General features: G+C 39.0%; 1 protein-coding gene across 8 annotated transcripts in view; it reads right to left on the bottom strand.

Annotated features, from left to right (window-relative positions):
* CABIN1 (calcineurin binding protein 1) overlaps positions 1–12,965 on the bottom strand; it is a 117,259-nt gene extending 104,294 nt beyond the window's left edge. For 3 of the 8 annotated variants that reach the window (XM_075110556.1, XM_075110563.1, XM_075110561.1), the window contains exons 1-12: positions 12,747–12,916; positions 9,927–9,987; positions 9,407–9,499; positions 8,952–9,065; positions 8,644–8,778; positions 8,199–8,379; positions 7,147–7,276; positions 4,937–5,086; positions 3,428–3,720; positions 2,223–2,391; positions 1,632–1,768; positions 601–818 (exon numbers count right to left, since the gene is read on the bottom strand). In XM_075110556.1, the coding sequence (XP_074966657.1) occupies positions 601–818; positions 1,632–1,768; positions 2,223–2,391; positions 3,428–3,720; positions 4,937–5,086; positions 7,147–7,276; positions 8,199–8,379; positions 8,644–8,778; positions 8,952–9,065; positions 9,407–9,499; positions 9,927–9,929 (1,623 nt within the window). In that variant the 5' untranslated portion in view covers positions 9,930–9,987; positions 12,747–12,916. Of the gene's footprint in view, positions 1–600; positions 819–1,631; positions 1,769–2,222; positions 2,392–3,427; positions 3,721–4,936; positions 5,087–7,146; positions 7,277–8,198; positions 8,380–8,643; positions 8,779–8,951; positions 9,088–9,406; positions 9,500–9,926; positions 9,988–11,625; positions 11,771–12,531 lie in introns of those variants that run through there. The other 5 variants (XM_075110560.1, XM_075110562.1, XM_075110557.1 and 2 more) reach the window with 4 other exon arrangements.
* Between the last annotated feature and the right edge of the window lie 449 nt (positions 12,966–13,414).

The raw sequence follows: 13,414 nt of genomic DNA, 5'->3' as shown, positions 1-13,414 counted from the left end.
TCAGCATCAATTTAACGAACTTACGATTTTTTCTATTTGCATTTATGAAACCTACAAATTTATGATCAGGCTAGGGGGGTGGGGTATGTTTTGGTTTGGTGGGTTTTTTTAACTGTAAATTGCAGGTTATTTTAAAATGAAGCAGTATTTACTTTATTTAGAGCAGAAATGCTGACCCTCAATCAGCCAGTGTGAACAGAGCGGCCCCTCTACTCACCTGATGATAAAACAAAACTTTATGTCATATCAGAAGCAAAGGGAGGGAAGAAAAAGAAAGAGCAGAGTAAAGGAGTAAAATGTATTACATCTATAGCACTTACATTAGGTCTATATGTGTGTGTGCATATACATACACGCACGTATTACATATTGGGTATACTTGGGTGATGCGATATGCAGATACGTTCAGGAGCTCAGGAACAAACAGTAACATGAGCTGTGGTATACCACAGTTTATGAAAGATGCAACAGCTAGGACCAGGAGCTCCCCAGACAGAGCTAAGCAAAACCTGTATCTAATTGCTGGATATCAGTTACGTACTTTTGGTACACAGAGAGCAATACAGCAGCAAAGAGAAGTCTGAAGAAGTGTTTCATTACCTTGATATGCTGATTACTTGAGTCCCTCAGTAGTGGATTGGGAAGGCTGCTACTGTGCTTTCTCCAGCTATTATAGATACTAAGGACCACCTCACACAAGCCAGGAGGCCACTTCACTAGGAACTTCTGGCTGATGACTTTTAGGTATCTCATCATCAGCTCCAAGATCCCACCATTGTTCAGGTTATCCAGCAGGAATTCATGAACATCCTGTTTTTCTAGAAAGCAGATTAACACAAGCAGATGAACACAAAGCCATATGCATTTAAGCTCAAGGCAGACCATAACTTGAAACAAGTAAGTTTCAACAGTGTTTTATGCACTAATCTCCTGTGCTGCATACATGCAGAATTAAGTTCACAGAATCCCAGGTTGGAAGGGACCTCAGGGATCATCTAGTCCAACCTTTCTGGGAAGAGCATAGTCTAGACAAGATGGCCCAGCACCCTGTCCAGACGACTCTTGAAGGTGTCCAATGTGGCCAAGTCAACCCCTTCCCTGGGGAGATTATTCCAATGGTGACTGTCCTCAGTGTGAAAAATTTTCCTCTTGTGTCCAATCGGAATCTCCCCAAGAGCAACCTGCGTCCATCCCCCTTGTCCTCTCCATGTGACTCCATGTAAAAAGGGAGTCTCCATCTCCTTTGTAGCTACCCCTTAAGTACTGGTACGTGGGGATGAGATCCCCTCTGAGCCTCCTGTTCTCAAGGCTGAACAAACCCAGCTCTCCCAGCCTATCCTGGTATGGCAGCTTCCCAGGTTATTGTATTCCAATATGTTCCAATTGTATTCCAATATGTTTAAATGGGAAACTCCACACAAGAGAGCTTTTGTACACAGTAATGAACAGTCCTCACGGCTTTAAAAAAACCCACACCTGCTACCGAGACATTTCTGTGCTATAAAATTATACTATTTAAAATAACATATACTTCTGTATCTTCTAGATATGACAGGAAAATACAGAAAATAAAGCATACTATATGGAAGAAACACAAGAGAAAAGAGTGGGGATTATAATGAAATCCTTACCAGATTCCATAAACGTCGTAGAATCAAATGACATTCTATGTGGTCCAGCATGCTGGAAATTCTCCTCTTTGATCTCTGACTGTACCTCATAGCTATTGAAAGGGTCCTCCTCCTCCTCTGGATCTAATTTCCTTAATCTGTGTGAAAGGGAGGGCAAAACCCACAATATCATAGAAGTCCTCATTCTTTCTTTCACTAGTAAGTGAAAACCTAAACATAGCATGTTGTGCAGATTTTAACAGTGAAAGTACATTAACTGAAGCAAACTCAGAGATTTACATCTAGTTCCCAAATTTTGTCCAAGCCAAGACTACCTTGTTTGTTCATCTTATCCATTTTGACATCTGCATTGTCCTCTAATTCAGTTTCACATTAATAAAAGCTTTCTTATTTTTCAATCAGTTTTTAGTAATTTTCACTAAAGCCAGCTTTATTGAATTTATGAGAAGACAATGAATTGCATCTGCTTCAAAAAATAACATGGGTCTAGTGGTTTTAAGGTTGGGGCATATCAATCAACCAACCAACCCAAACTGCCTCCTCTGTTTAGCTGCTGATACTCTCATAATGAAAGTTATTGCTGTACAGCACCTGGAAGGAAGGAATTTCACCAACAGCTCTTGAAAGTCAACCTTCTCCTCTTTTTTACACTTGGTGTTCCGGACTCTAGCAGATCTCCTTTTTGCTGTTTCACCACTGTCTTCTGTAATTCTCCTTCGCTTCACACCTTTCTTAGATTTATCACCTGCAGGTATGTCACCTAGAAAGAGAAATAAAAAAAAGATACTGAAAGTTAAATTGCCAAATAAAAAGTAGATAATCTTTTTTATTAACAAAAAGAAGTTATTTGTGGCTGAGACTTTTTTTTTATTCTACAGCAGCACTTGAGATTCATTGGTTTCCTTCTGAAGACAGTACCAAAAACTTAAAAATAATTTTCAAAAATGACTTTAATGTAAACTGGCTATGGCATTTTGCAAAAAAAATGCTGGTTTGACGCAAGCAGACTTACTGAAAATTCTGCATTTCACTATTCATTAGAATTCACTATTTTAGTCTTCAAGAAGTTTCTGAAATAGGAACCAGAGGAGTCACCTTTAACTCCAGAAATACCTGTAAATTCCCATGAATATCAACAAAATACTGGTAATTCCTTTATAGCTTTAGATATGTAAATACATATACAGCTACAGTATAAAATATTCAGACTTCTTGCTACAGATTTCAAATAAATATGGCTAACAGCTTCGCTCTCTCAGGTTCTTAAAGTTACACATGAGCAGAAGAATAATCCAGTCATCTTTTTCTATAACAGTTCATTCATTCTAAGGAGCTGAAGACTCTTCATAACATTAAAAGCTTGTTATGCATCACTGCTGGAACAGAGTCATGATTCTTCTAATCTTAAAGACTGAAAAACTGAAGTATGAGTCAACACAACAGCACAAAACCAGAAGCGGTCAGACATTACTCCAGTGCAGGGGTAACAATTAAGAACAACTAATCAACCTCTCAATTCCATTAGACAGGAAAGTAAATCCACTGTCCTGAACACTGGTCTTATGTCTTAGTCAGGAATCAATGATTTTCAGGCAGTTTAGGTAGCCTTCATTTACTAATGTGAAGGGTTAACGGAATTTCATAGATCTCAACTTCACTTTTTCTACCAGATGTTATACATATGCTGGAAAGATTCTGAATCCACCAACACGCAGTTTAACGACAGCATTTCCCAATGCATTCTGTAGTGCTTTTAATACTCAGATAAATAGGAAAGATATCTTAGACTGAAGTACCTTGCTCACCTACAGCAGCTCCTGGTTCCAATGAATTCTGACTGTGACTTGGAAAGTTGGGTGTCGTAGGAGTATAAGGTAACACAGGATCTGGCACTGTCACCACTGGATTAGTGCTGACAGGAGTTGGCTGAATAACACTGACATGAGTAGAGGTAGGAGGAAGAATCAACTGTTGAACTGGGTCTCGATATTCTGAAAGATCAATTCTCTTTCCCAGACTGGGTCGAGGAGGATCACATGTTGTGAGGTGGTGATACATGGCAAGTAAAGCTTCTCCTAAACACTTCCACCTGCATGTGGAAATGCAACGGCATCACAATTTCATTAATTCTTGTCACATTGTTTTCTAAATCATATTTACAAAGCTAACATCATCCAACGTTGTTTTTCTCCAATAGCTTAGAGTAGCAAGAGCAGCTTTTCAGTGCAAGAGGAATACACATTTGCATGTCAAAATCCATCCCATGACTAGAAAAGCTGGAGAATAGCTTTCTGTATTTCCTGTCATATGGACCATTGACAATTTCAGGCCTGGAACAGAGGTCCCTAGGAGCTTTACTTCTAGAATACACCACTCAGAAAAACAACAAAATGTGGCAGCAGGCAACAGTTTTTGGAGGAAATTGGTGAGTTGTTGCAGTAGGAAGGAAATGGGAGTCAATAATCACAGAATCACAGAATCCCAGGTTGGAAGGGACCTCAGGGATCATCTAGACCAACCTTTCTGGGAAGAGCACAGTCTAGACAAGATGGCCCAGCACCCTGTCCAGACAACTCTTGAAGGTGTCCAATGCCTAATCTCAAAAAATGTCTCTAACAAAAAAAGGTCTATGCAGTAGCTGCTGAGGAAATCACTCCATACTGAACTCTAAAAAAAGTAGTGTCAAAGGAACCATTTTCAGGTTCTGCATTCCATCAACAACAATATAAAAATCTCACCCTTATCCACAGGTAGAATCAACTTCTCTGCAAAAGGACTTACATGCAGAGTCCACTAAATATTCCAGAAAAATATGTGCAATAAAAAAAACAAACCAAAACCCAATCCTTTATGCCTTAATAAAGTCATATATAACAACTTACTAGTATCTTTATATCTGGCTGCAAATAAAGAACTGTAATTTGTTTCCAAGTTTCCATTATCCCAATAGTAAAAACATTTTTTAAAAAGCTATACTTACTTCAAAGTTCATATACAAACTAATCATATATGAAAAATCCAGTAATACAGTTGGAATGGCTGCCAAACCATTCTTAGTTAAGATTTTTGTTGTTGTTGTTTACATGACTGGTTTTAATTCAAAGGCTGAAAACAGGGTTTATGCTAAAATCGTAAGCACACCAAACCAACCTATAAACTCCTAAAATATGAAAACACTGGAGGGGTTTCTTTGTTTATTTTTACAAAAAAAAATAAGTGTTCTGAAGAAATCCGAAGCGCAGCACAGTTGTCAGCATAAGTGGCTTCAGAGAAACCTTTTAAAAACAGAAAATATAAAGACATACGTGAAAAAGGGAATTGGCTGGACCAGTCTGAGGTCTGGTTCTCTGTCACGCACTAGCAAAGCTCGTCTTTTCTTTCGTAGCTCCAATGCTTCATCTATGATTCTTCCTGTTTCAGCTGCATTCACATTTACATTATGGATAGACATGTCACTAAGAAAAAATAAGAAACGAAGACAAGTTAAAGTTTTTGTTGTTTGGTTGGTTTTTTTGTTGTTTGTTTTTCTAAAAGCCTGGGGAGATTGATTTGATATCTTCCTATAACTTAACAGAAATAAACACTGTTAAAACAAGCATTCAAATAACATTATTTTACAAACTTTATAGCATACAAATAGTAGTGTTCACCATCTCAAATCTTTGTTATGCCTTGAACATTAAAACATAAAGGGAGATTGTCCTATTCTGTTTTCCAAACACAGAAATGAAAGGAAAGTAGGAGGTTTTGTTTTCTTTCTGAGACAGAAGTTTTTGGTTCAGAAAAATACTGTCTGGTTGAGAAATTCCTTTCTTTCCAAAGTGCTATTTTGAGGAATTCATGTCATCACAAATAAAATTTGGAGTTGAAAATTGTCTTGTATAGGCTGAGTCTAGGAATGAATTTTTAAGTGAAAAACAAACCACTTTTTCAGACATATCACAATCCAGAAATAAAAAATAAGTGGCTAAAAGTGCTGGCTTAATTCAGTACATAACCAATTTTAAGAGCCAGACCTAAGGCAGCTTAATAAATCATGCTCTCTATAACTAAACAGGACTTAAAGGTTAAAGGTCTACTGCTATACATAGAACCCCAGAGCGTTAAAATTTAATCTATCCTTTCTTATCTATATCTTCTAAATACTCCTTATTTTCACATTTTAGTTGCTAGAGTATAGTAGTCTAAAATGCTAAACATGTTTTTGACAGATTTATTGGATAACTTAAGGATGCATGCTAGGACACATGTTCCACTTCCACTTACCACACATAACTCATATAGGATACTGATGTTATCTGCACATGGCAGTGATTACTATATTTGGTGAGACTGAACTATAATTAAACTAAAAACTTAACTTCTTTCTTGAATTCTGCTGGCCATCACAAGAACATATTACAGTATCAGAGGCAGCTGTGATGCTGAATGGTCAGTTAATTTAAGACAGATCCTGTAAATTCCCAAGGAAGACAAAGGCCATAACTCCAAATGTCACCCGCCTTCCTCCTTCTTCCCCCAGCTTTACATACTGAGCATGACGTTACATGGTGTTGGATATCCCTGGGGTCAGTTGGTGTCAGCTGTCCCGGCTGTGTCCCCTCCCAAGCCCTTGTGCACCCGACAGAGCATGTGGAGCTGAAAAAGTCCTTGACTAGTGTTAAGTACTACTTAGCGACAACTAAAACATCCCTGCATTACCAGCACTGTTTTCAGCACAAATCCAAAACACAGCCCCATACCGTCTACTACGAAGAAAATTAACTATTCCAGCCAGAACCAGGACATATGGGCCTCTACTTTCTTTTCCCACTTTCCTCCTACCCACTCATACTATAAAATCCACACAGAAAGAGACAGTCTACTTTGCAGAGCTACACAACACCAAACTTTTACTAGAAGTTTTACATACTGCAATTAAAAAAAGTAATAAAGGACTACAATCTCAAACATAATATTGCAAAGTATTTGCAGAGTTGCAGTGGTCTGAAAGCTTAATAAACTAAGAATTTCTGCATCTTGGGTACTAATTAAACCTACAAAGTCTTCTGACTGTACTCATTTGTCCCTAAAAATCAGTAACACTCCCTGAAACCTACAAATATGAGAAAAATCTATCAAGTCCCAAATTTGTAACTGCTTGAAAAAGCAGTAACACGTGTGGGGTTTTGGGGTGTTTTGTTTTTTAATTAGGAAAAGAAAACAAAAATGAATGCTGCAGATATCAGCTGCAAATAAATAAACAAAAGGAAGATGATTACAAGAGATTTAGGTATGAAAATAATCAAGCAGAAGCAAACAGATTTTTCGCCTCTTTCTAGCTCACTCCAAAAGTCACTACTGAAGAATGTTCTGTCAGCAGCACCAACACTTAATGATTATTTATTATATAGAAGGTAGGTCAGCAAGATGTTGTTATAGCTTAAAGCATTATATCTCACCAGCTTTTCTAAACTACCACAAACCAAAAATTTACACTCCAAATGCAGTGTCTACTATATAAGGTGATATTCACCATTTGAGGAACATCCTTAAGGAATCTTTACGGAGGCAAGGCTGCTCCTCAAATATCTTCTCCTTCAGAACAAGTCCTTTGCTATATAGACAGTCTTTTTCCAGAGCTTTGCAGATGAAGTACAAACATGCTAAGGGAGAAAAAGGAATTGAATGGTCAATTGCTGCTTTGGTTCATTCAAAAGCTCCCATTTCTGGGCTTCATATACACCAACTAAATACGACATTTGCATAAATTAGACCAATAGCTTTGTAACATGTCAAATAATTACATGCACACAGTTAAAATAACCTATTATGTCTTTCCAAGTATTATATCCAGAAAAAGAATATCATTAATTTTGTTTAAACAATTTTTGCAGTACATCTTTTGTTTACTTTCAAGACTCCATTCCTGCACAAAAGAAATTAGAAACATAAAGCAGAATCACAATCATTTACCATTTTCATGTTATCAAATGTCTTAACTGCAGATTCCATTAGTGTAATCAAGGAATGCATCCCTCTAGGTTTTTGCTCATGTGGGCCTGAAGAGAATCAGGACCATTCCAGTAGGAACAGCTGAAAGCATCCGATAATATTTCTGCCGTCTTGCAACTTCCCTTCTAAACTTCCTTTGAATCAGATCATCCACTGGATATTACCCCAATGTAAAATCTTAGGGTCAATTGTATCACCTGCTGTAACTACAATTAATCATACTAGACTATGAACTAGACTGTAGTTTTATACACAAATCCTGGAACTATGTAGCTGGAAACATCAATAAAGGCAAAACGAACATACATTGAAAGGCAAGAGAACAGTCTGCAGGGAAACTTCTTGCAGAGGCTCTAACCTAAGAGACCACAGGCTCTTATTTTTAGGGTAATCACAATTAATTAAAACCATACTTTATCATGAAATAATCTCTATAATGAAGTAAAAATCTTTATCATACCCTAATGTACTGCTTACACAAGATACACTTTCTCCTACACAATTGCATCATTACATTTATTGACGTGTAAAATTACACGTATCTTGAAAATTTTTGTTGTGTACTGTACTTACTTGTGTAGTCAGTGAGTGTGTACAGGATTGTGATAAGGTTATCTAAACACGGCCAGTGATCAGGATTACACCTGAGACCTTCTTCAAAAGCATGACGAGCCAAAGGTAGGCGGATTAGTTTTATTGCCACACGACCAATTTTATACCATAGGTTGACATCAGTAGCGTCTAGCATTACAGCCTAGAAAGCAGAACAAACAACATTTTTCACTTTTCAGATGTGCATTTCCACTTGTCTACAGGGATTGGCACTGCTTTAGTTTTCAGCAGGGTCACTATTGAGTTGGGGACTGAATGGTGGACCAGTCATATCACATACAACTTCAGAAAGTACACAGAATTCAGACATACATTCAAACGGTGTATGCTGAAAGGTGTACACCTGTACTTTGGCAAGTTTTTGCAAACACTGGGGCTCCAGTGTTTTATTTCAGCTGTATTATACCTCCAAATAAAACTCCATGGCTGTCTCTAAGTCATCCCGTTGTGCTGCCAGCTGTGCTAGGTTTTTATAGGTGGAATATTTTAACATCAAGCCTGGATGTTTCAGCCCTTCTTTCTCATCACCAGAAAGAACTGCCTAGAAATGAGAATATAAATGCAATGCAAGCATTAAGAATTAGACAAGTAAAAAGAACAGCAAACAACTTGCCAATTGATAACACTGATATTTCTAATAAGCCAATAAGAAATTAAGAAATACATAGTACAACAAAAATAGTTTCTAGAGTTTATTCTGTAAAGGTCACTGACCTCTCGCAGAAGACGGATCTCAAGCAGCTCATGATAAGCTTTAGCAGACTCTTCAAATCGGTCATGTTTCTGAAGGTCCAAAGCTTTGTGGTACAAAGCAAAAGCTTCTGCTTCCTGTGGTTTAAAAAATTAGTACCTATTTTGGAGAGCAACTTCATGAAATTTACTTATTACAATATATTGATATTTATCATTAATATCAGTGGTTTCCCACTTTTAATACTTTCTGCTATATAGCAATCCAGATTCAGACTGTATAGCAGAACGTTAGCCTTACTGACCTAATATAACTTCTCTGCGTGAAGTTTTAGCTTGCTAAAGGAGGGTTCAAAAGATAAAATAGTAACACAACTTCCTTAAAAACAAAAAATTATGGTTGAACAATCCCCACAACAAAAGAGGACAAAACTCCCATCAAGACAAAACTTCATCAAGAAAATTGTGGGTTTACTTACTTGAGCTTCCTTTGTCTGTGTCTTATGACTTTTGAAGGTACCTTCGTAGTCGTCCTCAATTGTGGAACTCGCATTCAGTGCTGCAATTCGAATCTAGAATGACAGTTGAGATGCAACAAGAAATGTTACATCTACATGTGTCCTAGTTTCCCTTGCAAACTGGATTTTTCTCATTTTTTTACTTTATTTGGTAAATGGACAATACTGAGAGATCTCTACATAAAGTTACAAGAATGAATTTAGTCATCACTAATTGCAAATAATAAAATATCAAAACTATTTCCCCCCACAAATCAGCTGAAAAAAACAAAATTTCAAGTTGGCTTGCAAGCAACGGCTTCCCTAGAACACATGTGTGCATTACAGCTAATTTTTTTCAAATTCTTAAATTTACCAATAACTCCAACACTCCAAAACCAATGTTATCATTATGCAATTTATTCTTAGTCCTGGGGAAAGAGACAATTTTCAATTTTATTTCTACCAAAACATCTCAAAAACCATCTCAAAAAGCCCTTACCATGTTCACAGCTTCTCACACTTTCTCCAGGATTAGGAGGAAGGGCCTAACACAAACAGATCTGGAAAGCAAACAGGATCAGATTATTTATTCTGTCCATAAAGAAAGCATTCAGAAGTAAAAGACAGGCTGGCAATACTTTAATCAATAACCAATTTACTGTCCTATGTCACCACCACCCCATACCAAGAGATAAATTGCCCTACCACATAGGAACAATAACATTAAAGTGAATTTTAACTAGAGACAGAGAACAAAATGCGAAGTTCATTCAATACTTCAGAATGGCTTTCAAGGCCCTAGTTCTGGCAGTGAGGGAGAAGTGGAAGTATTGGCAATGTAATTATAGCTATAAGGTTATTCAGTTACTGTACAGTATTTAATGAACATACATTACACTAACAATACTACACATGAATCCCTTTAATGACAAAAGCTAAAACCAAAAACCTTTTTGGATACTTTGACATTTTATGAACAGGAATCATTATAGCTTATGAGTTAACCTTCAGTAACTTTAAAAAATTACAGAAGTTTTCTTGCACCTTTTATCTATAGCACAAACCAGAGAGCTCTCTCTTGCCTAGAAACCACAGCACTTATGGATATGTACAGAACAGGAAAGGAAAAAAAAAAAGGAAGGTTATCTGTGTCAGACTGACTTTGCAGCAGGCCATAGTAGCCCTTCAACCCCTTGCTCAAAATACTGCCTGCGCCTGGAAATGTCTTTGATTAAAAACGTTTTCATTATTGCTATCCCTGCTAGAAGAGAACTAGTGTTTATAACACAGTTGTCTTTTCTGCATATGTCGACCAACTTCTACAGGCCACCTCTAATGCAAAAGCAAGTTATAGCTACTGCATATGCACTTAGATCTATTAGATTTATGCAGCCAAAAGAAACTGAACTTTTACTAACATTTCTTCATTCTGAAAGAAGGATATTAATATTTCCAGTCTTTTAACCACTGATAAAAAGTTTAAAGGGGAAAAGACACCTTTATAATATTTAAGTCATTTTTCCCCATAACTAAACCCATAATTTAAATTCTATTATCTGCTTGAAACACTATATTAGTAAAGGCAAAAAATATGAAGGAGGTCTGTGCTGCTTTTTTAGAAAAGCTCCACTGCTATGGGATAAAACCTTCCCATCAACTCAAACAAAAAGATGACACATGCAACACAGGCTAAAACCAGGCTATAATATTGGAGACCACATTAATAGAAGAGTAAGTCCAGAATTAACCACAGCAGGAAGCAGTGGGAGGTTTGAACTATAAGCTGAATTAACTCATACATCATCACTATTAGTTCTGTGTGTAAAGAAAATAATGCTTGGACAGGAATTTCATTCATTCAGCAATGATATTTTGCTTGCCCATACACCACTTACTTTCCTCACTTGCAGCTAAACCAGACCGACAACTATACAGCAATAAAGCATCTTCCTCTTTACATCTTTAAGTGACTAAATAAACATTAATAAAACTTCAAATCTCTTTCACAACAAGGATTCCTTGTCTACCTTGCATATGGAGAAAATATATGCACAGAGACTAATGGTTATCTCTTTCAGAAATATTGAATGCCCCAGGTTTTGACAGAGAGTGCAGATACTTAGGACATCTAAATAAATAAGACTCTGTGATCCCAAACCCATTAAATACTTATTTTGAGTGGTTTTAAGTTCACTTACAAATACACCTATATCCAGAAATACACACAATTTGCTCAAGCCTTTTGCTGAATCCACATAATCTCAAGGTAGCAGAGGAAGTCATCAAGAGAGAGACTCTAGTCAAGGGTTTACTTCCATGGTTAGACTGCCAGTGAAACTGCAGCTACAGAAAAGGTGGGGAAACAGTTTTAATTCTACTTTTTATTTATACAGAAACTTAGTAACAAATATTTAGCACCTCTCCTCTCTGATGTTCACAAGTTGAGAGAGCATAATTGAACAGAATCGTGTAATGCTTTTGAAAAACAGGGCAAGGATTTTGCACAGCTTTTATAGTGGTGTCAGGCAGGTAGGGGGTTTAAATTTTTTTTAAACCAGGCACTGTACATAGTTGCAAACCTAACTGTGGACAGTTATACTTAATTCCTAGATGTATGACACTGATGTATCACTACAAGCACTTTCAGAGGAACACAGCTACATCAGTTAGGTAGGAAATAAGAATTAGTCTTTAATATTACAAACCAGATTGAATTTTTTCAGTTACAAGACTGTCTCAGCTATAAATCTGCGGCTATGACAGGTTAGGACATCCTAAGAAGGCAACAATATCTCTCTTTAAAGCCTTTTGCCTTTAAAATCTTATCTCCTTTTAACTTAATAGTTTAAAACTTAACTAAAAATTTCAAATGTTAGCTCTTGTTCCCAGAGCTTTTGCGACTCTCAACTTCAAAATAAGAATCGAAGGGAGTGACTTGGGCTTTTCTGGCTTTTGTTGTCGTTGCTACACTTGGGAACCACACGCTCCAAATACACCTTTATGTAAAAAAAAAAAACCAACCACTTGATTTTTGTCTGGGGGTTTTGTTTTTACAAAGATCGCAAAGATCACCTCCGCCACATTTTAGCAACACCCGTTTTTACCGAAACACGGTAACTTTCCGCAAAGAGGAGCAGGGACGCCTCTCTCGCTGCTTGCCAGGCTCCACTTCCCGGAGGGCGGCACGAAGGGCCGGGACGAGGTGGGGGAAGGAGGGAGCCCACGCTCGCCTCCGGTCGCAGCTCCGCGGCGGGCCGTGAGGGAGCAGGGCTGCAGCCCCACAGCCCCTCAGGCCTCTCTCCCCACGGGGGACACTCACCTCGCAGGGCCGCCCCTGGACGGCGATAGGGGCCGCGGCCGCCCCGCGGAGCTCCCAGCGGAGCTCCGGGCGCGGTTCCCTCGGGCGGGCGGCAGTTCCCCGGGGACGCAGCCGCACCGGCAGTCTCCACGGCAACCCCACTCCGAAGCCCCACAGCCCCCCTTCCCCCCGGCCCAGCGCCAATAAGGAGGCTGTTCATTGGCCGAGCAGCCGTTCCTCAGACGGCCAATCGGAACGCTGGAGACAGGGAGGCGGGGAGGGGCGGGCGGGGCTGCAGTTGGCAGGCGCCGAGGTGTGCTCCTGTGCGGGGCTGAGGTGGAAAAGCTGCGCTCGGTCGCTGATATCCTCCGCGATGGGTCTGGGGCCCATCCCAGGGTGACTGGCGTTCCCTGACGCTTGCCGCGGCGCCAGCTGGCGCTGGGGGCGCGCTTCGGTGCCCTGCGAGGCGGGGGAGCCGTTCGTCTGTGGTGGCGGCAGGACAGCGTGAGGCAGCAACCCGAGCCAAACAGTAACTCCAACAGCTCCTGCTGGAAATATTACTTAATTGTGAGCATATTGCAGCGAGTCTTAAAGAAAAAGTGTGCCACCTGCAGCCCTACACGAGCTCTCCTGGGGCAGGTGCCTTGTCAGCACAGCCTCCGAGCAGACGCACAGTGATGAGGGCACAC

This window comes from Phalacrocorax aristotelis, chromosome 15 (assembly GCF_949628215.1).
Source record: "Phalacrocorax aristotelis chromosome 15, bGulAri2.1, whole genome shotgun sequence".
Taxonomy (NCBI): Eukaryota; Metazoa; Chordata; class Aves; order Suliformes; family Phalacrocoracidae; genus Phalacrocorax; species Phalacrocorax aristotelis.
Note: the sequence above shows the minus strand (reverse complement) of the source record. Positions and strands in the feature narration are given on the sequence as shown.